Source organism: Hypanus sabinus, chromosome 22 (assembly GCF_030144855.1).
Source record: "Hypanus sabinus isolate sHypSab1 chromosome 22, sHypSab1.hap1, whole genome shotgun sequence".
Taxonomy (NCBI): Eukaryota; Metazoa; Chordata; class Chondrichthyes; order Myliobatiformes; family Dasyatidae; genus Hypanus; species Hypanus sabinus.
Window position 1 is genome coordinate 20,923,306 of NC_082727.1, and position 19,790 is coordinate 20,943,095.

General features: G+C 52.3%; 1 protein-coding gene across 1 annotated transcript in view; it reads left to right on the forward strand.

Annotated features, from left to right (window-relative positions):
* LOC132379743 (collagen alpha-1(XVII) chain-like) overlaps positions 1-19,790 on the forward strand; it is a 71,413-nt gene that overhangs the window by 14,890 nt on the left and 36,733 nt on the right. Inside the window, exons 9-18 of the mRNA XM_059948027.1 lie at positions 701-748; positions 1,354-1,497; positions 2,448-2,615; positions 4,149-4,217; positions 5,376-5,456; positions 12,228-12,296; positions 16,048-16,200; positions 17,718-17,795; positions 18,695-18,730; positions 19,159-19,299. Coding sequence (XP_059804010.1) covers positions 701-748; positions 1,354-1,497; positions 2,448-2,615; positions 4,149-4,217; positions 5,376-5,456; positions 12,228-12,296; positions 16,048-16,200; positions 17,718-17,795; positions 18,695-18,730; positions 19,159-19,299 — 987 coding nt within the window. The remainder of the gene's footprint in view (positions 1-700; positions 749-1,353; positions 1,498-2,447; positions 2,616-4,148; positions 4,218-5,375; positions 5,457-12,227; positions 12,297-16,047; positions 16,201-17,717; positions 17,796-18,694; positions 18,731-19,158; positions 19,300-19,790) is intronic.

Genomic DNA, 19,790 nt, shown 5'->3' on the forward strand with positions numbered 1-19,790 from the left:
CAGTAATGCATGCTTGAGAGACCAGAGTGAATGACCCCGGGAGTGCGTGACCCAGCGGCAAGTCCGCGGTGCCGAGCTCCCTGTCCCGTTCCCGGGTCCAACGGCACTGCAAGACCCCGCTCCGACCGTCCGCAGGGTTACACCAGCGCGGTGTAACACTGGTTTGCTGGTCTCAGGGGGCGGCACTGACAGAGGGAGGGATGGTAGCAAAGGGGTGGTAATGAAGGAGGAGCGGTAGTGAGGGAGGGTTATGAGGTAGTGTGCCTCCTTAGGAGGGTCAGTTACTGATCCTGGATGAGCTGTTGACCCGTTTCCTCTCCTTTGCGACTCTGCCTGCTCCGCCAGTGATTTGGCCCCGGACCGCCCCCCCCCCCCACGCCCGTCCGTGGGACCCAGCTGTTGCCTCCCCCGGTGTCCCTTGCCCTAGTTTACCGTCCGCGATCCTTTGACCGTCAACCCTGTCCTCACCCCTTACCCTGACCGACCGTCGGTAACCGGCCACAACTACCCGTGGTGGTGGGTCTGGCAGTGAGTGTGTTCCATGTAAGTGTCGCGTGTTGATGTGGGACAGTGAGTGTTGCGGGGGGTGGCGAGGCTTTCCGCGGGCTGCGGGGTGTGCGGGAATTTTCCGAGGCGCTTGGTGGGGCAGGGGAGAGCTCCTGTTGCGAGCCGCTGTCTAAAGAGACCCTCTGCGTTTCAGAGAGCGCGATCCGAGCCCGGCTGCAGAGCGCATCACCCAACGGACGCTGTAAGTTCCTGCGGCTTCAGGTGACCCCAGATCGATAGGGAGGGGGGCCTCACACCTCCTGAACTCCGGCCCAGGAGGGGGCTTCGGCGGGCTGCCGGGGAGGGGGTGCGGTGGGTGGGGTGACTGCTTAGTGCTGCGTTGTGTCGACTCTCACAGACGTTTGATAGAAATCGGAAATAATGGGGAGAAGGGAGAGAGGCGGAGCGTGAAAAGGGAGGGGTGATGGGGGCGAAAAAAAGAGGAAATGGGGAAGTGAGGACGAGGGCTGAGTATGTGGGGAGAGAGGAAATGATGAGGAAAAGGAGGGAGAAAAGTTGAAGGACGGGATCGAGGAAGAGGCGGGAAAACGAAGAGATTGGACGCCTTGATGAGTGTCTCTGGGTTTTAGATCTCTCGCGTTGGCCTCAATAGCGTCCATGGTTCCAGATCTCAGCAGCGTCCCAGAGTTCTAGACCTCTGGTGTTGCCCTCAGCAGTGTCTTTGGGTTCCCGATCTATGTCGTTACACGGGGTGGGGTAGGGTGGTGGGGTCCCTGGATTCTGGCTGTTTGGAGTCACACACAAAGGTGCCACGGTTTGTGACCTCTCCTTTTACCCTGTGCCCAGGGACGGAGCTGGAAGACGTGAAGAGGTTGCTGAAGGGGAGTCGATCAGCCAGCACCAGCCCTCCGCGGTCAGCCCCCAACACCCTGCCCTATCCCAAAAAGGCGGTGGTAGAGACGAAGATAGTGAGCGCCGGCTCCCAGTCAGGTAAGAGAGCGTCTGTCAATCACGAGGTTTCGTATATCAACCACCGTGTCTGGCAAACACCCGTCAGTCACCAGCGTTGGGTGACGGGGTATCCGGTTAACCACTTATTTTTTTACAAAATTCCTTTATTACAAATGTCGGTGCTATACAATATATACAAAGCAGTGACTAACACATCCTCATCCTCCTCTCTTTCCCTCTTTTTCCCCCTTCTCTCTGTCCTCTTCTCTCTTTCCCCTCCTTCCCTTTTCCCTCTCTCTCTTTCCTTGCCCCCACTTTCTCCCCTTCTCAGGGTGGTTGTGAGAGTGGGGATGGGGATTATTGTTTGGACTTTTGGCCTGGCGTGTCCTCTCAGTGAAGGAGGCAAGGTGCGGACAAGGCTCCAGCGGGTTTAGAGAGAGAGTGGGCAGGTTTTCAAAGGGCCAGGGCACTGGGTGTCAAATAACGTGATGCTAGAAATACCTTTGCCATCAAAAAGAAAAGGGGCTGCAGGTGGACGGGCTGAATGGGCTCTGGAGCTGTATCTACAAGGTTCTGGAGGAGCTAGAGCCAAAGTTGAGTTAATCGTGCGGGTACCGGTTTGCACAGAAATGGACTTGCAGTTGCTTCACCGACATGTGGCATCAGATAATCTCAACCAGGTATTTGCCCATTTCAGATGGAGGTGAGGAAAAACGTCTTCCCGTTTTTGGGTATCTCGGCCCCAGCTGTGGAGTCACGGGATCAATTCACATTGAGATTGATTGATTTTTGCACGGGGATGGGGGTGATGAGCACGTGGTAGTGGGGGATCAGATTAGACAAGGTCTTACGGGAGTGGTTGCTTGGGTCGAGTTTGAAAGTGTAAATGGCTGCCTCCCGCTGATTCCTTCCCCCTCGCTGCCCTGCTGCCGCCCGTTTTCCGTGCCCACTGCAAATCAAGGAACACCTCCCTCTTTGCTTTTCCACAGTGTCTGGACGATACGATACCGCACTCCTGGACACGGTTCTGCCCAACTTCACCTGGACATCGACGGTGCCTCCGCTGGGTTCCAAAGTTGGGCTGACAGAGTACCGAAACAATCTATCCACCACTGGCACGCAGGTGTTAACCACATCAGGATCCTCCTCTGTCTTAGGTGGGTACATATGTCAGCCAGAGCGTGGGTCCCAGCTCTGACGGCGTTGTAACATGGTGGTCAGCACTGTACTTTCCAGAGCCACTGATAAGGATTGTGTTCCATCGCTGTCTGTACGTCCTCTCCGTGACCTCCTGGACTTCCTCCCACAGTCCAAAGGTGTATGATTAGGGTCAGCACTAATAAGTGGTGGGCATGCTACATGGTGACACTGGCGGGCAGCTTACAGCACATCCTCTGCCTGTGTTGGCTGTCAATGCAAACCGTTTCAATGCACATCAGACAAGTAAAACTAATCTTGAGTTCTTCCGCGTTCCATGAGACGATAAGACACATCGGCACCGACAGAGGACTGGCTGATCGGCAGAGAACATACAATCAGGATTCAACCAGCAGTCAGCAGGTCGAGCAGTATTTCTGGAGTGAAGTGGCCAGTGTAATGCTCAGCGGAGTCAGCTGTAAACTCTGGGTATAATTCCTGTCTGTAAGGACATTTGTACGTTCTCCCTGCGGCCATGTGAGTCTCCTCTGGGTGCTCCAGTTCCCTTCCACATCCCAAAGACGTAAGGGTTGGATTAAATAAGTTGCGGGCATGCTACGTTGGCACTGGAAGTGTGGCCACACTTGTGGGCTGCCCCCAGCTCATCCTCGGACTGCGGTGGTTTCTGACGCAATCGATGCATTCTGCTTCAGTGTACATGTGACAAACCTAATCTTAAAATGTTAACATTTCATTAGACCATAAGACAAAGGAGCAGAATTAAGCCATTCAGCCCAGTCTTCTGCCCTCTCCCTTTCATGTTGAAATTCTTCATAAGGACTTGACCCACTGAGTTCCTCCAGCAGGTTGTATGTTGCTCTAGATTCCAGCTTCTGGTGTCTCTAGCAGATTAGGGTTAATGGGTCACTTCCAGACTGGCGATCAGTGTCTAAGAGGCTGTCATAACTTATTATTCTATGTTTCTTCATTCTTCAGTAACAATGGCAGACAAAGGAATTAGGGGTTGCTGATACAAAGGGAGGTAGGAAAACAAGCTTTGAGGAGGATACAGGAACTCTGCAAAGGGATATGGATAGGTGAAGTGAATGGGTAAAGCTGTGACAGAGTGTGTGTGAGAGAGGGCTGTGAGCCTCTCTACTGTGGAGGACAAATGTCTGAGAGACACAGATCGCTTTGGTAAAGAGGGACTGGGTCCCTCGCACACGGTATACAGATTGCTGGAGTGCGGGTGCAACAGGTGATCAGGGCGGGCAAAGAAATCCTGGTTTTAAATGTGACCGTATAACCTGCTGAAGGTGTTTTACACAGTCTATTATGTTGAAATATTTATTGGTGCTGAGTGTTGAAAAGGTTTTCTTTGGGTAGTGGCCTGGAATGGAGACTGCTCTCCACACCCTCTGTGCTCCAATTGCGCCGAGATTTCCCTCAACACCCTGGCCCTGGGAGGGGGTGGGCTCTGTCTGTCAGGCTCTGCTGAACTGGCTGCGTTTGGCCAGTCTCACTGATTCTCATCTCTTCTGCTCACTCATCAGCTCACGGACTTCAGAACAACAAAGCGACCGGCTTGGCGACATCGAGTGTGGGGCTGACGACCTCAGCTGGTGAGTCTGTAGTTTGCCAGACACGGCCGTCCCGCAGCTACCCCAGACGCAGTTAGACAGCTCGGGCCAGATCCTGCTCCAGACTGTCTGAGGGGCAGTGCACATTCACCAGTTCTTGAAGTATTACAGTATTTAAGGGGTCAGCTGCCCCGGGGGGGGGGGGGGCGCGCACACACACACACACACACACACACACACACACACACACGCACGCACACACAGTGCTGAGGGGCACACTGAAGCTTGGTGCAGCCACAGCAAGGGCACTGGGCCAGGGGGAGTGGTGGAGGATGACAGTGTGGGGTTCTTCTGCTACTGAGCAGGGAGAGACCAGGTTTGGTGAGGAAGCCCCTCAATTATTATAGTATTGTACCACCTTGGGAGTAGGTTGGGGGGGGGGACATGAGTGGCAATAGTTCAATTGGGAAGAATGGAATGAACACTATTTAACACCTTGTTTATGAATGTAAGAATGAAAAGGGATTGATAATTCTTGTAAATATTTCTTTATTGTGAAGAATTTATTTTGATATATAATGGAAGGGGGAGGCTCCACAGGTTATGCCAGTATGACCTTTTGAGTTTGGGGAGATGGAGTAATTTAGTCAGGATAGTTCAAGGATTTATATGTGGAGAGATAAACTAAGGGTTAATTGGTAAAGGATAGTTAATTAAAATAGGAAAGGGTACATACCAATGAGTGGATAAATCCCTGATCCAGGTGGATTGTACCCTACAGAATCAAGGATCTCTCTGTTCACTGTAAATATTCCCTTTAGATATGACCTTCCAAATTGCTACTCCTTGCCCTTTCTCACGTTAAACGTCATCTGCTCCATTTCTCCACCGACGTCACAGCTGATCTATATCCTACTTCAACAACATCACAACTCCAACAATTCCTGTGCCGTCTGCATCCCCTCACCATACCCCACCGGTCTCTGGCAGAACTTATTGTGGTGCAGCCTCCCACACTTGAATTGCAGTGTGCCCCCCCCATCAGCTGCCCTCTGCGTGCTGCAGTCCCCAAGGTCGTGAGGCCAGAGGTCAGGCTGCAGCCAATGGATGGCCTTTAGTCACGGTCGGGAATGGGCAGTGGGGAGAGAACCATTGTTGCTTGGACTGAATCTGTTTTCTACTCCTTTCACGCTCCAACAGTCCAGGGAGTTCAGAACAATTTGGTATCCAACACCAGTACAGTCAGTGATTCTGCACAGACCCTCGGCACTCAACCCCAAGGTGAGTAGTGGAAAACCTCACTTCCTATCACCCGGTAACCAAATGCTGATTTCAGCAGTAGCCGTACCCTAGGAGAGTCACTGCCTTTGAGAAGCAGATCCCAAGGCCAGTCATACCTTTGACTACTGTACTCAGGGGAGAGTGAATACACTCAAGGACTGTACCCTAGGGGCATTCAGTACCTTCAGAGACTGTTACCCCAGGAGAGTCGGGCCATCAGGGACTGTACGCCAGTGAGAGTCAATACCTTTGGGAAACAGATCCCGAGGAATCTCAAATCTTTTGGAAATCTTTCAGGAAATAACAGGCAGGATGGATGCAAGAGAGGCAGTGGATGATGTTTACATGGATTTTCAGAAGGCCTTTGATAAATGAGTCTGCTTAACTAGCTGAGAGCCCATGGTATTACAGGAAAGGTGTGGATAGAAGACTGGCTGACTGACAGGAGGCAAAGAGTGGGAACTAAGGGAGCCTTTTCTGTCTGGCTGCCAGTGATTAGAGATGTTTGCAGGGGTCGGTGTTGTGACTGCTTCCTTTCACATTATATGTCAATGATTTTGGGTGATGGAATTGGTGGCTTTGTGGCCAAGGTTGTGGATGTTATGAAGTTAGGTGGAAGGGCAAGTAGTGTTGTGGAAGCAGGTGGTGCACAGTGTTATGAACCCCGTAACTGGGTCACTTACCAGCAAAGTTGGAGACGTCTGTTGAAGTCTGATGATACTATTTTTAACAGTACTTAGTAAAAATACACAAAAATAATATCAATGCAAATATACAGATAATGTACGTCGTCAATACTAAATCTAAAAGTGCAAGTATAATAATAATCAATAAGAAATAAGCTCTATCGTTGTCTAGGGGATAATGTATTGTTCGATGGAAACATAAAGTTCACTCAGTTCATGCAGGCTGCAGCCATTGGGGACCGCTGTGTTGCAATGGTTGGAGAGAGAGAGAGAGATTTGGAGAAAAACTTGCCGACTTTCCTTTTATGATTTCGATCCGTCAGGAGTGTCGTTGTCATGGCCGTTCACTTGTGGCCTCTCCTTTAGCTAAGCCGTTCTTCCGTGATGAGCCCGCTACCCTGGCAAGGGAGGACGCACACGAGCCCCCACTGGCTTTTGCTATAAAACGCTGTCACTGGATTTCCAATGTTTCTCCTGGTGTGTCTAAAGGGGTTGTTCCCCAGACCCCTCTTTTATCCTCACTCACAGGGTCTCAGATGTCAGTCAGGTTGGGATGATGCAATCCCTCAACCAGCCCACTCTGATTGTTCCCTGAGGGGTTTTAATGAATAGTACAGTACTCAATACACAATTCTGTCTCCAAGAGACAATGGCCGTTATCAGTGGTTCCATTTCGCTGAGGCCAGGACACATTCCAAACCTTGTGTATTCTGGATGTCTCTCTCTCATTTCCTGGGTCTCAGACCCAGATTAATAGCGATCTTGCGATTCTCAAAAAGGAGGGGGTGACTTTGTACCCTTCAGCTCCTCAGAGTTGCTTCACATTCATAACACCCCCTTCCTTCTAAGATTTTTGCCACAGGTAAAAATTAATTAATACAGTCTTATAGGATTTCAGAATCTAACACAATACAAGAGTTTTTTTCACTACAGAGTAATACAGTTGTACATTTAATTCAGCATCTAAACAGTTAGCAATTACATTGTCTTCCTTTAATATCTTGTACCTTAATAAATTCTTGTAGCATAAGACTTCAATTTAATAACCACCTATTTGTATTCCTTTTCTTCAGCAAACAAAAACTAAAGGGTGTGATCTTAGCTTACGTGTATACTACAAAAGTTCATGCAAATACTAATCTTTATTTTACTTTCAAACTTAACAGTCAATCTTCCAAGGGGGTTGTCTTTATTAGTTATGTGCTTTGTCAAAATCCCTTAAAACCGGATCCTGTTATTTAAAGTGGCATCCCGTCAACCCTCGCCCCCTTTCCAGTTAACTCCCATGTGGTTAACTTGTATACCAGTGTGGACTAGGCTTTTGCATGCTCCTTTCATAGGAGCTATTTTATCAACAATGTTTTCCAAACGTAGCCCATTGGCTGAATTTCCACACAATTCTTTATTTTTAGGCAAGTCTTTGGTTTTATCTTCAGGACCCTTCATTCTATTGGCTTTCAGTTTAAAATCTGCAAGCGATCCCTCTTTGTCCAAACAGCATTTCAAATTCTGCCTCTTCACAGCACACTCTTGAATAACAATAGCGCATGGGGCACCTTTACATTTCAAATCAAACTGTATTTTTTGGCACCGCGTTACCAAGCCATTGTCCCTTCAGCCTGGTTACTGCTTCTGACATCAATCCAGATTTTAAATTTTCTTCATTCAATTTAGGAACTACACTTTTCCCTTTTCCTTCAATAATAGTATTCACCTCACCACCTTTCATCTCCTCACTAACTTTTAACACACCGTCGAACACCAACAACTGGGAATTCTCACTTCCCACTATTACCAAGGTTAACCCTTTCTTCACTGACCCAAGTCCATCTGACCCACAAGGACTGCATTCCTTTTCAACTGAATCAAATACCTCAGACTTTTCCTGATTTCCGTTACTAGGTTCAGTACCACGTGCATCCACATCTTGAACACACTCAAATGGGACATCTGCCTCTTCCAGGCTTTCAATACCCGTACCCTTTTCAAATTCTAAGTTCCCCTGATCCTCCCAGTTACTCTCTGGGCAACTCCCTTCCGGGGTAAACTCAACCCTGCGGGTTGAAACAACCTGATCTGCCAACCCAGCAGACTTCTTCAAGGTAATGGCATCCTTTTTATCTGGGACTGCCTTCATTTCATTATCGGGAACACATTGAAAATTTTCAACTTCTTCAAACAGTTCTGTCAAACCAGACAGATCATCCATGTCCAACCCTGGACCTTCTAACAGCCTTATCTGTTTCTCATTTTTACTCCGTGCCTCTATAAATTTCCTCCTGGCTAAGGGCAGGACTACCTCCTCTCCCTTAATCTCTTTCACCTCCCTATTCTCCATTTTACCACCCTCTAACCTCTCTTGATAAAGGGTCGGTAAAAACGTCTCAGCCAAATCAATACTGGCCTCTTTCTCAGCTGCCTTTCTCGACATGCTGCGAGTGGTCGCGCATGTGGGATAGATCTTGGAATCTAGGGGCAGGTCCTCAATACTTACAGGCTGGCTCATCAGCTCCATGGCCGACCAAACGTCACCACCAGCTAAATCATTACCCAGAAGGATGTCTACGTCAGTTCTTGGAAATTCTGATTGCACCCCTATTTCAACTGATCCAGATACCAGCTCACAAGTTATAATGATCCTATGCAAAGGCACAGCTTCTGTCCCTTTTCCTATGCCTCTCAAAGCTACCTCTCCAGTCTCGGGACCAAAATCTAGTACCGTACTGCGAATCAATGACAGCTCAGCTCCAGTGTCTCTCCAGATCTGCACTGGAACTGGTGTGTCTCCCTCTTTCACAGACACAGTTCCTTCTGCAATAAATGTCTCAGGTCCCTCTCGTATTCTGTCTACCTGGGGCTTTCTCGTCAATTTGCTGATCAACACAATACATCCTGCAGGGACTGCTGCTTTCCATTTTCCAGTCTCCTTTTTTGGAGCAAGGCACTTAGATGCAATATGACCCACTTTTCCACAATTAAAACAGGTCAAGCCAGGACCCCTCCTGCCATCTTGCCTTTCCTCTTCCATATTTTTACCACTAGCTCCCGGCTGGATCTCTGCCTCAGCCAGCGGGCTTTCTCTACCGTTCCCAAGGTCTTTCTGGTAACTCTTATTCAAGGAAAACTTTGTCTTGTGGGTTAGGTCATATTCATCTGCGAACCTAGCAAATTCAGATATGGACTTATTCGGCCTCTCGTTCAAATACATCTGGATATCATCCGAAACACAACCTTTAAATTCGTCAATCAGAATTAACTCCCTGAGACGCCAAAAATTATGTTCCACCATTTCTGCTGCACACCAACGATTCAAGAGCACACCCTTCTCATAGGCAAACTCTGCATACGTCTGATTCCCCCCTTTCTTTAAATTTCTGAACTTTTGTCTATAGGCCTCAGGTACCAATTCATAGGTCTGAAGATTGGCCTCCTTTACTTTCTCATAATTCTCAGACTCCTCCTCCTCAATAGACAATGCTGCATATGCCCGTTGTGCCTTCCCTTTTAACACACTTTAACAACACCACCCACTGATCTCTGGGCCACTTCTGACTCATTGTCACCTTTTCAAAATGCAAGAAATAACTATCAACATCCGTCTCCTCAAATGGAGGTACTAACCTAAACTCCCTACTAATATTAAATCTCTCCTCTCGGTCTGGCCCTTGAGTTCTTCGCTCTTGCCTTAACTTCTCCATGTCCATCTCATGTTGCCTCTGTTTCTCCTCCTCATACTCCCTCTCCTTTTCAGCTGCTTCCAGCTGTTTTAACTTAATTTCATGCTCCCTCTGCTTCTCAGCTCTTTTTCCTTTTCGGCTGCTTCCAGCTGCTTTAACTTAATTTCATGTTCCAACCTTAATTTCTCCAACTCTAACTGAGCCGTCCCACTAGCTGGTACCTTTTCAGGGATATTTTCCAATACCTCAGCCGAAAACACATTCTTCACAATATAATACTGAGTTATGGCCCTCCACACCTCCCGCTTTTTCATTGACAACCTCACCTCTGTGAGGTTTAGTCCTTTGGCAATATTTATCAAGTCCGACTTTGTGGCAGCCTCTAGCGCCTCCAGAGTTGGGTTTTCTATGAATTCATTTTAGTCCATCTTTGCTGGTTTCCTGTCTGGTTACCCGCGCAACTAGACCCACATTTGGACTTAAAAGCCCAATTCACTGGCCCTCCAATTTAGTATCGAATCTCGAGATGAGGCCCCACGTTGTTACGAACCCCGTAACCGGGTCACTTACCAGCAAAGATAGAGACGTCCGTTGAAGTCTGATGATACTATTTTTAACAGTAAATTTTTATTAGTAAAAATACACAAAAATAATATCAATGCAAATATACAGATAATATACGTCGTCAATAGTAAATCTAAAAGTGTGGGTATAATAATAAGAAATAAGCTCTATCATTGTCTAGGGGATAATGTATTGTCCGATGGAAACATAAAGTTCACTCAGTTCATGCAGGCTGCAGCCATTGGGGACCGCTGGGTTGCAATGATTGGAGAGAGAGAGAGATTTGGAGAAAAACTTGCCGACTTTCCTTTTATGGTTTCGATCCGTCGGAGTCTCGTTGTCGTGGCCTCTCCTTTAGCTAAGCCGTTCTTCCGTGATGAGCCCGCTACCCTGGCAAGGGAGGACGCACACGAGCCCCCACTGGCGTTAGCTATAAAACGCTGTCACTGGATTTCCAACGTTTCTCCTGGTGTGTCTAAAGGGGTTGTTCCCCAGACCCTCTTTTATCCTTACTCACGGGGTCTCAGATATCAATCAGGTTGGGATGATACAATCCCTCAACCAGACCACTCTGGTCACCCCCTGAGGGCTTCAATGAATAGTACAGTACTCAATACACAATTCCGTCTCCAAGAGACAATAGCTGTTATCAGTGGTTCCGTTTTGCTGAGGTCAGGACACATTCCAAACCTTGTGTATTCTGGACGTCTCTCTCTCTCATTTCCTGGGTCTCAGACCCGAATTAATATCTTGCGATCTTGCGATTAATATCTTGAGATCTTGCGATTCTCAAAAAGGACGGGGTGACTTTGTACCCTTCGGCCCCTCAGAGTTGCTTCACATTCATAACAACAGAAGGACTTGGACAGACTGGGAGAATAGGCAAAAAAAGACAAATGGAATATGGTGTGGGGGAAGTGTACGATCATGCACTTTGCTAGAAGGAACAAAGGCTTAGACTATTTTCTAAACAGAGGTGCAAAAGGAGATGGAATTCTTTGTGCAGGATTTCCTGCAGGTTAAGTGCTAAGGAAGGAAAATGCAATGTTAGCATTCATTTCGAAAGGATTAAATATAAAAGCAAGGATGTTAAGCTGAGGCTTTTTAAGGTATTGGTGAGGGTATTGTGAGCAGTTTTGGGCCCTTTATCTAAGAAAAGATGTGCTGGTATTGGAGAGGGTATTAGAGGAGGTATTAGAGGCTGGTATTAGAGGAGGCTGTTGGGAATTATTCTGAGAAAGAAAGGGTTAATGTATTAGGAGATTTTGATGGATCTGGGCCTGTACGCTGGAGTTTAGAAGGATGAAGGGGGGATCTCACTGAAACCTATTCAATATTGAAAAGCCTAGACAGATTGGACGAGGAGAGGATGTTTCCTGTAGTGGGGGAGTCTAAGACCAGAGGGCATTGCCTCAGAATAGAGGGACATCCACTTAGAACAGAGATGAGAAGGAATTTCTTTAGCCAGAGAGCAGTGAATCTGTGGGATCCATTGCCACAGACTGCTGTGGAGGCTGAGCAATTAGGTATTATTTAAAGCAGAGTTTAATTGGTTCTTGATTAGTCAGGACATCAAGATTAAGGGGAGAAGGCTGGAGAATGGGTTGAGAGGGATAATAATCAGCCATGATGGATAGTCGGAGCAGAATCGACGGGCCAATTGGCCTAATGGAGACTGAATGGGGTCTGATTGTTGTGGGAGAGTCAGTACTTCGGGGTCTGTACCCTGGGGACAGTTACCCCAGGGAGAGTCGGTACATTTGAGTGATCTGCAGGAGGCTGTTTCCTTGCTGTAACTGTATTAACTCTACCTGTTGACACCATCACAACCCTCGTTTCTGCAGTTCTCGGGGTGCTGAAGAACCAGGTGTCCAATTCGAGTGCCGTCTCCACCAGCCACAACATCTCAACAGGTTAGTGACAGTCCCCAGACCCCAACCCACTACCCCACTCCTACCACAGCACTCTCCATGTTCCTTCCTCCTCCCGTCTCCTTCCACCCACTCCACTCTTCCTCACCACCAACCCCCAACTCCACTCCTTCCTCGAACATCTCCAGCCAGAACCGTACCAAGCACATGTGTCTGTGTGAGTGTGGTGATCCCAGTGTGTAGGTGTCAATGAGAGTGCATCAGTGTGAGTGTGGTGGTCTGGTGTGAGTGTGACATTACTGACTGTGCCTCCTCGCACAAGACTCTCCTCTCCCTCCGGGTTTGTGTCAGTACAGGTGAAGGTTTGTCAGTCGGTAGTGGGAGGGTGTCAGTCGGTCTGGGTGTGAGTGTGTGTCTGTTCGGATGAGTGTGTCTCAGTGGGTGTTGGGTGTGAGTGTGTGTCTGTCCGGGTGAGAGTGTTTCAGTGGGTGTCTGGTGTGAGTGTGTGTCTGTCCGGGTGAGAGTGTCTCAGTGGGTGTCGGGTGTGAGTGTGTCTCTGTGGGTGTCGGGTGTGAGGGTGTCTGTCCGGGTGAGAGTGTCTCCGTGGGTGTCGGGTGTGAGTGTGTGTCTGTCCGGGTGAGGGTGTCTCTGTCGGTGTCGGGGGTGAGGGTGTCTCAGTCGGTGTCAGGGGTGAGTGTACCAGTGGGTGTCAGGGGTGAGTGTGTACCAGTGAGTGTGTCTCTGTCGGTGTCGGGTGAGTGTACCAGTGGGTGTGTCTCAGTCGGTATCGGGGGTGAGGGTGTCTCTGTCGGTGTCGGGGGTGAGTGTACCAGTGGGTGTGTCTCAGTCGATGTCGGGGGTGAGGGTGTCTGTCCGGGTGAGGGTGTCTCTGTCGGTGTCGGGAGTGAAGGTGTCTCTGTCGGTGTCGGGGGTGAAGGTGTCTGTCCGGGTGAGGGTGTCTGTCCGGGTGTTGGGGGTGAGCGTACCAGTGAGTGTGTCTCAGTCGGTGTCGGGGGTGAGGGTGTCTGTCCGGGTGAGGGTGTCTCTGTCGGTGTCGGGGGTGAGTGTACCAGTGGGTGTGTCTCAGTCGGTGTCGGGGGTGAGGGTGTCTGTCCGGGTGAGGGTGTCTCTGTCGGTGTCGGGGGTGAGTGTGCCAGTGGGTGTGTCTCAGTCGGTGTCGGGAGTGAGGGTGTCTGTCCGGGTGAGGGTGAGGGTACCAGTGGGTGTCGGGGGTGTGAGTGTCGGGGGTGCGGGTGTCTGTCCGGGTGAGGGTGAGGGTACCAGTGGATGTCAGGGGTGAGGGTACCAGTGGATGTCAGGGGTGAGGGTGTTTGTCCGGGTGAGGGTGAGGGTACCAGTGGGTGTCAGGGGTGAGGGTACCAGTGGATGTCAGGGGTGAGGGTGTTTGTCCGGGTGAGGGTGAGGGTACCAGTGGGTGTCTGTCCGGGTGAGGGTGTCTGTCCGGGTGTTGGGGGTGAGCGTACCAGTGGGTGTTGGGGGTGAGGGTGTTTGTCCGGGTGAGGGTGAGGGTACCAGTGGGTGTCTGTCCGGGTGAGGGTGTCTGTCCGGGTGTTGGGGGTGAGCGTACCAGTGGGTGTCGGGGGTGAGGGTGTCTGTCCGGGTGAGGGTGAGGGTACCAGTGGATGTCAGGGGTGAGGGTACCAGTGGGTGTCGGGGGTGAGGGTGTCTGTCCGGGTGAGGGTGAGGGTACCAGTGGGTGTCGGGGGTGAGGGTGTTTGTCCGGGTGAGGGTGAGGGTACCAGTGGGTGTCGGGGGTGAGGGTGTTTGTCCGGGTGAGGGTGAGGGTACCAGTGGGTGTCGGGGGTGAGGGTGTCTGTCCGGGTGAGGGTGAGGGTACCAGTGGGTGTCGGGGGTGAGGGTGTTTGTCCGGGTGAGGGTGAGGGTACCAGTGGGTGTCGGGGGTGAGGGTGTCTGTCCGGGTGAGGGTGAGGGTACCAGTGGGTGTCAGGGGTGAGGGTACCAGTGGGTGTCGGGGGTGAGGGTGTTTGTCCGGGTGAGGGTGAGGGTACCAGTGGGTGTCAGGGGTGAGGGTACCAGTGGGTGTCGGGGGTGAGGGTGTTTGTCCGGGTGAGGGTGAGGGTACCAGTGGGTGTCTGTCCGGGTGAGGGTGTCTGTCCGGGTGTTGGGGGTGAGCGTACCAGTGGGTGTCGGGGGTGAGGGTGTCTGTCCGGGTGTTGGGGGTGAGCGTACCAGTGGGTGTCGGGGGTGTGAGTGTCGGGGGTGCGGGTGTCTGTCCGGGTGAGGGTGAGGGTACCAGTGGGTGTCGGGGGTGAGGGTGTTTGTCCGGGTGAGGGTGAGGGTACCAGTGGGTGTCGGGGGTGAGGGTGTTTGTCCGGGTGAGGGTGAGGGTACCAGTGGGTGTCGGGGGTGAGGGTGTTTGTCCGGGTGAGGGTGAGGGTACCAGTGGGTGTCTGTCCGGGTGAGGGTGTCTGTCCGGGTGTTGGGGGTGAGCGTACCAGTGGGTGTCGGGGGTGAGGGTGTCTGTCCGGGTGTTGGGGGTGAGCGTACCAGTGGGTGTCGGGGGTGTGAGTGTCGGGGGTGCGGGTGTCTGTCCGGGTGAGGGTGAGGGTACCAGTGGGTGTCGGGGGTGAGGGTGTTTGTCCGGGTGAGGGTGAGGGTACCAGTGGGTGTCAGGGGTGAGGGTACCAGTGGGTGTCGGGTGTGAGGGTGTCTGTCCGGGTGAGGGTGAGGGTACCAGTGGGTGTCGGGGGTGAGGGTGTTTGTCCGGGTGAGGGTGAGGGTACCAGTGGGTGTCGGGGGTGCGGGTGTCTGTCCGGGTGAGGGTGAGGGTACCAGTGGGTGTCAGGGGTGAGCGTACCAGTGGGTGTCGGGGGTGAGGGTGTTTGTCCGGGTGAGGGTGAGGGTACCAGTGGGTGTCTGTCCGGGTGAGGGTGTCTGTCCGGGTGTTAGGGGTGAGCGTACCAGTGGGTGTCGGGGGTGAGGGTACCAGTGGGTGTCAGGGGTGAGGGTACCAGTGGGTGTCAGGGGTGAGGGTACCAGTGGGTGTCGGGTGTGAGGGTGTCTGTCCGGGTGAGGGTGTCTCTGTCGGTGTCGGGGGTGAGTGTGCCAGTGGGTGTGTCTCAGTCGGTGTCGGGAGTGAGGGTGTCTGTCCGGGTGAGGGTGAGGGTACCAGTGGGTGTCAGGGGTGAGGGTGTCTGTCCGGGTGTTGGGGGTGAGCGTACCAGTGGGTGTCGGGGGTGTGAGTGTCGGGGGTGCGGGTGTCTGTCCGGGTGAGGGTGAGGGTACCAGTGGGTGTCTGTCCGGGTGTTGGGGGTGAGGGTACCAGTGGGTGTCGGGGGTGAGGGTGTCTGTCCGGGTGTTGGGGGTGAGCGTACCAGTGGGTGTCGGGGGTGTGAGTGTCGGGGGTGCGGGTGTCTGTCCGGGTGTTGGGGGTGAGCGTACCAGTGGGTGTCGGGGGTGTGAGTGTCTGTCCGGGTGAGGGTGAGGGTACCAGTGGGTGTCTGTCCGGGTGAGGGTGAGGGTACCAGTGGGTGTCAGGGGTGAGTGTACCAGTCGGTGTCGGGGGTGAGGGTGTCTGTCCGGGTGAGGGTGAGGGTACCAGTGGGTGTCAGGGGTGAGGGTACCAGTGGGTGTCGGGTGTGAGGGTGTCTGTCCGGGTGAGGGTGAGGGTACCAGTGGGTGTCGGGGGTGAGGGTGTCTGTCCGGGTGAGGGTGAGGGTACCAGTGGGTGTCGGGGGTGAGGGTGTCTGTCCGGGTGAGGGTGAGGGTACCAGTGGGTGATAGGTATGTCACTGCCTGCCCCTCCCCACAGTGAGTCCACTGAGCTCAGATAACCTGCTGCAGAAGGACTACAAGTTTGTGCTGTTGGAGAAGGAGAACGCGCAGCCACTGAAGGAGAAGGAGCTTCTCATCATGACCAAGGACAGCGGCAAACTCTTCACCGCCTCGCAGAGTGCTCTCACCGGTAACACCCACCTCCACGTTCTGTCTGGGACCCACTCCTGCCATCAGCACTCCCCAGTGTCTCCTACCATACTCTGGGCATTTCCAACCCACCCCTGCGGTCACCTAACTCTCTTCAGTGTCACCCATCCCTTCCTGGGGTCACCCACTCCATCCCTCCTCTGAATTCACATCTCCCCGTGGTATCATCCCTCCTTGGGATAGCCCACTCAATCCCAGCCAATCCCAAACCCACGCCCCACTCTGTCCCGTGGGCTGAGAGTGGGTGGGGGCTGGTACGTCACAGCCATGACAGCCTCACGTTCCTGTCACGCTCTCGCCTCGGTGTCGTGCCGCTGTTACAAGAAAAACGCTTGGCACCGGGTGGTGGGGGGGGGAGGGTCACGGGCTGGTTCGTCTGACTCTGGTCCTCAGGAACCCCTGTTGCAGGGAGGAGAGGGCCGGACGGTTTGTCCACCGGTCCGAGGAGTGGAGGAGGGCACGGACCCTCCAACTGCCACACCGTGCGGTAGGATCACCTCCAATCTGGTCTCCTCATCACTCTCACACCCTTCCACTGCCAAGGGCAAGTTCAAGTTCCTTGTCATCTGACTCTGTGTGTAAATAGAACCAAACAAAACAACACCCCTCTGGACCATGGTGCACCCACACAGCACAAAAAAGAAAACATTACCGCAAATGAGTTAATAAAGTATAATTCTAAATGTATGTAGTGCGCACCAGGAGTAAACAGTCAACAGGTCGACACCCTAGTGACAAGACTTCAGTGGTGGCAGGACATTCATTGGTCTCACAGCCCGAGGGAAGAAGCTGTCACCCTGTCTGGCAGTCCCAGTCCTGATTCTCCTGTTCCTCCTTCCTGACGGTAGTGGGTCAAAGAGATTGTGGGATGGGTAGTGGGGATCCTCAACAATGCTTCGGGCCCTTCATCTGCACCATTCCTGGTACAGGTCACAAATGGGGTGAGGGGACCCCAGTAATCTTCTCAGTAGTTTTTACTGTCCTCTGTAGAGATGTGAAGTTGGTTGCCTTGCAGTTTCAGCTAGACAGGACAGTCTCAAAACACTGTACAAAGTTGTTCGAATGGGGGCAATGAGCCTTGCGTGCCTCAATCTCCTCAGAAAGTGTAGACGCTTCTGTGCCTTGTTGACTAATGAGGAGATGTCGTGGGTCCAGGTTGGATGGGATGGGGAAAGTGGATGGGAGGGTCCCACCATCTCCCACTCTCCATGCACTCCACACCATCTGAATATACTGGAAACCGAGGTAGGTAGACACTTGAACTAGGGATGTCTACCATACTCACAGGGGCAGTGGGACACTGGTAGTGAGGCCACGGTTTGACCAGCCACAATCTCATTATATGCTGGAACAGGCTGGAGGTACCAACTGGCCTGCTCCTCCCCCTGTCCCTGTGTGTTCCAACCCAGCTTTAGAAAGATTGTGTAGATATGGACAAGTCTAATCCCGAGACCTTCTACCCAAACTCTGGGGGTAAATTGTTTCTGTATCTTGCAGCCTCCTCCGTAGAAGAAGCCTTGAAGAAGGAGCCAGTGGTGTTGACCGGCATATCAACCAACAAAGCCCAGTCACATGGTAAGAATGGAACAGGACGGAGGCATCGCCCTCCATCCTAGATCTGTGGGAACAACATACCAGGTTTAGATCAGGACAGTTTCCTTCATTAACACCTAACATGCTCAAAGTAAAGTGGTAAATGGTGGCAGACTTTCAGCCACTGTCCCATCACTGCAGTGATCTCATTCTCCCTCAGTCTTTCCTCTGTCCCTCTATTCTCTTTCTCACCCTCTCTCCCTTGCCCCTCATACTCTCTCTTGCCCGCCTTTCTCGACCTTCCCCTCTCTCACTCCACTCTCTCTCTTGCTTCCTCCCTCTCTTTCCAACTCTAAACTCTTAATGTCCCCTCTGCCTCTTTCTTTCTCCATCTCTCTTTCAGATGTCCCTTCCTCCCCAACTGCTCTGCTATCTGTCTTTCTGTCTCTCCATGAATCTTTCTATTATTCTCTCCTTCTCTCCATCTCGCTCTGACAGTCAGTCTCTTGATCTGGCTGACATTAGATTTGCAGAGTTACACGGCACAGAACAGGCCTTTCAGCCCATCTCATCCATACTAACCATCTGAGCTAGTTTGTCCCACATCCCCCTCAACCTTCCCTGTGCATGTACCTGTCCTAAGATCTTGTAAGCACTGAAATATCCTCTGGCAAGTGTGTCTCTCTTTCTCCCCCCCCTTTCCCCCCCCCCCCCCCCGTGTGTGTGTGTGTCTCTCTCTCTCCCTTTCTCTCTCTCTCTCTCTCTTCCTCCTTCTTTCTCTCTGTCTTTCTTTGTTCCTCCATCTGTCTCTCTCTCTCTCTCTCTCCCTCCCCCATTACCCCTTCCTTCTCTCTGACCCTTTCTGGGTCCACCTCCCCCAGTCTACTCTGGTGCTGTTCCATTGCTTCCCTGGTGAATGGTGTTTTCTGTTTGTTCCTCAGGAGGTTTGGAGACGAAGGACAAAGCAACGTATGCGGGTAAGTGGCTAGAGCCAGCGCAGTCCATGCCAGTGGGCCCCGGTGACTGGATAGGTGGGAATCAGTAATCCATGGAATGGAAGACAACCGCATCCCAACAGAAGGTTGTTTCGCTCTTCGTGCCCCTGCTGTCAGATCAGCCAAGTCCCTGCCCCCCCCTTGCATTTCCCTGTCTCAGCACCACCCTTTGGAAAACTCCCCACCATCCCAGATCCTTGAGTCCCTTACCCTTTATAACCTCCTCTCCCATCTGCAACCTCCTCCGCCTCACACTCCTTTGCTCCTCTCCCTCCCACACCCTCCTATTCCTCTCCCTCACCTGTCTGACATTTATCCTCACCGCTCTCCCTCTCTGCTCCTACAAGCCCTCTTCCCTCCACGTTCTCCCCCGGTCTGCAGTCCTCTCACAGATACCCCTCCCACAACAGAGATCCGCTCGGACGAGGAGATGGACGCTCTCCCCGCCTGGTGTTCCTGCTGTCGCTGCTGTTCGTGGTGGAAGTGGCTGCTGGGACTCCTGCTGGCCTGGTTGTTCCTGCTGGGGCTGCTCTTTGGCCTCATCGCTCTGGGTGAGTGATGGGGAGAGTGGGGGAGGGAGGAAGAAGATTGAAGGAGGGAAAGGGGTTGGGATGTGGGGAGTGATCGAGGAGGGAGGGGAATGGCAGAGGGGAGAAAGCAAGGGGGAGAGGGAGTGAGGGGAGGGGAGTTGGGGAGAGGGAGCGAAGGGAGGGAAGTTAGGGAGAGGGAGCGAGGGGAGGGGAGTTGGGGAGAGGGAGCGAGGTGAGGGGAGTTAGAGGGGAGGGGAGTTGGGGAGAGGGAGCGAGGGGAGGGGAGTTGGAGGGTTGGGGAGAGGGAGCGAGGGGAGGGGAGTTAGGGAGAGGGGAGGGGAGTTGGGGAGAGGGAGCAAGGGGAGGGGAGTGGGGAGAGAGTGAGGGACAGGGTGGGGAAGGAGGTAGGGGAGTAAGGGAGGGTTGTGAGGGCAGTAGAGGGAGAAGGTGTGGGTGGAGAATGGGGGTGGGGGAGTGGGGTGGAGGGACACTGGGGAGAGGGAGCGAGGGGA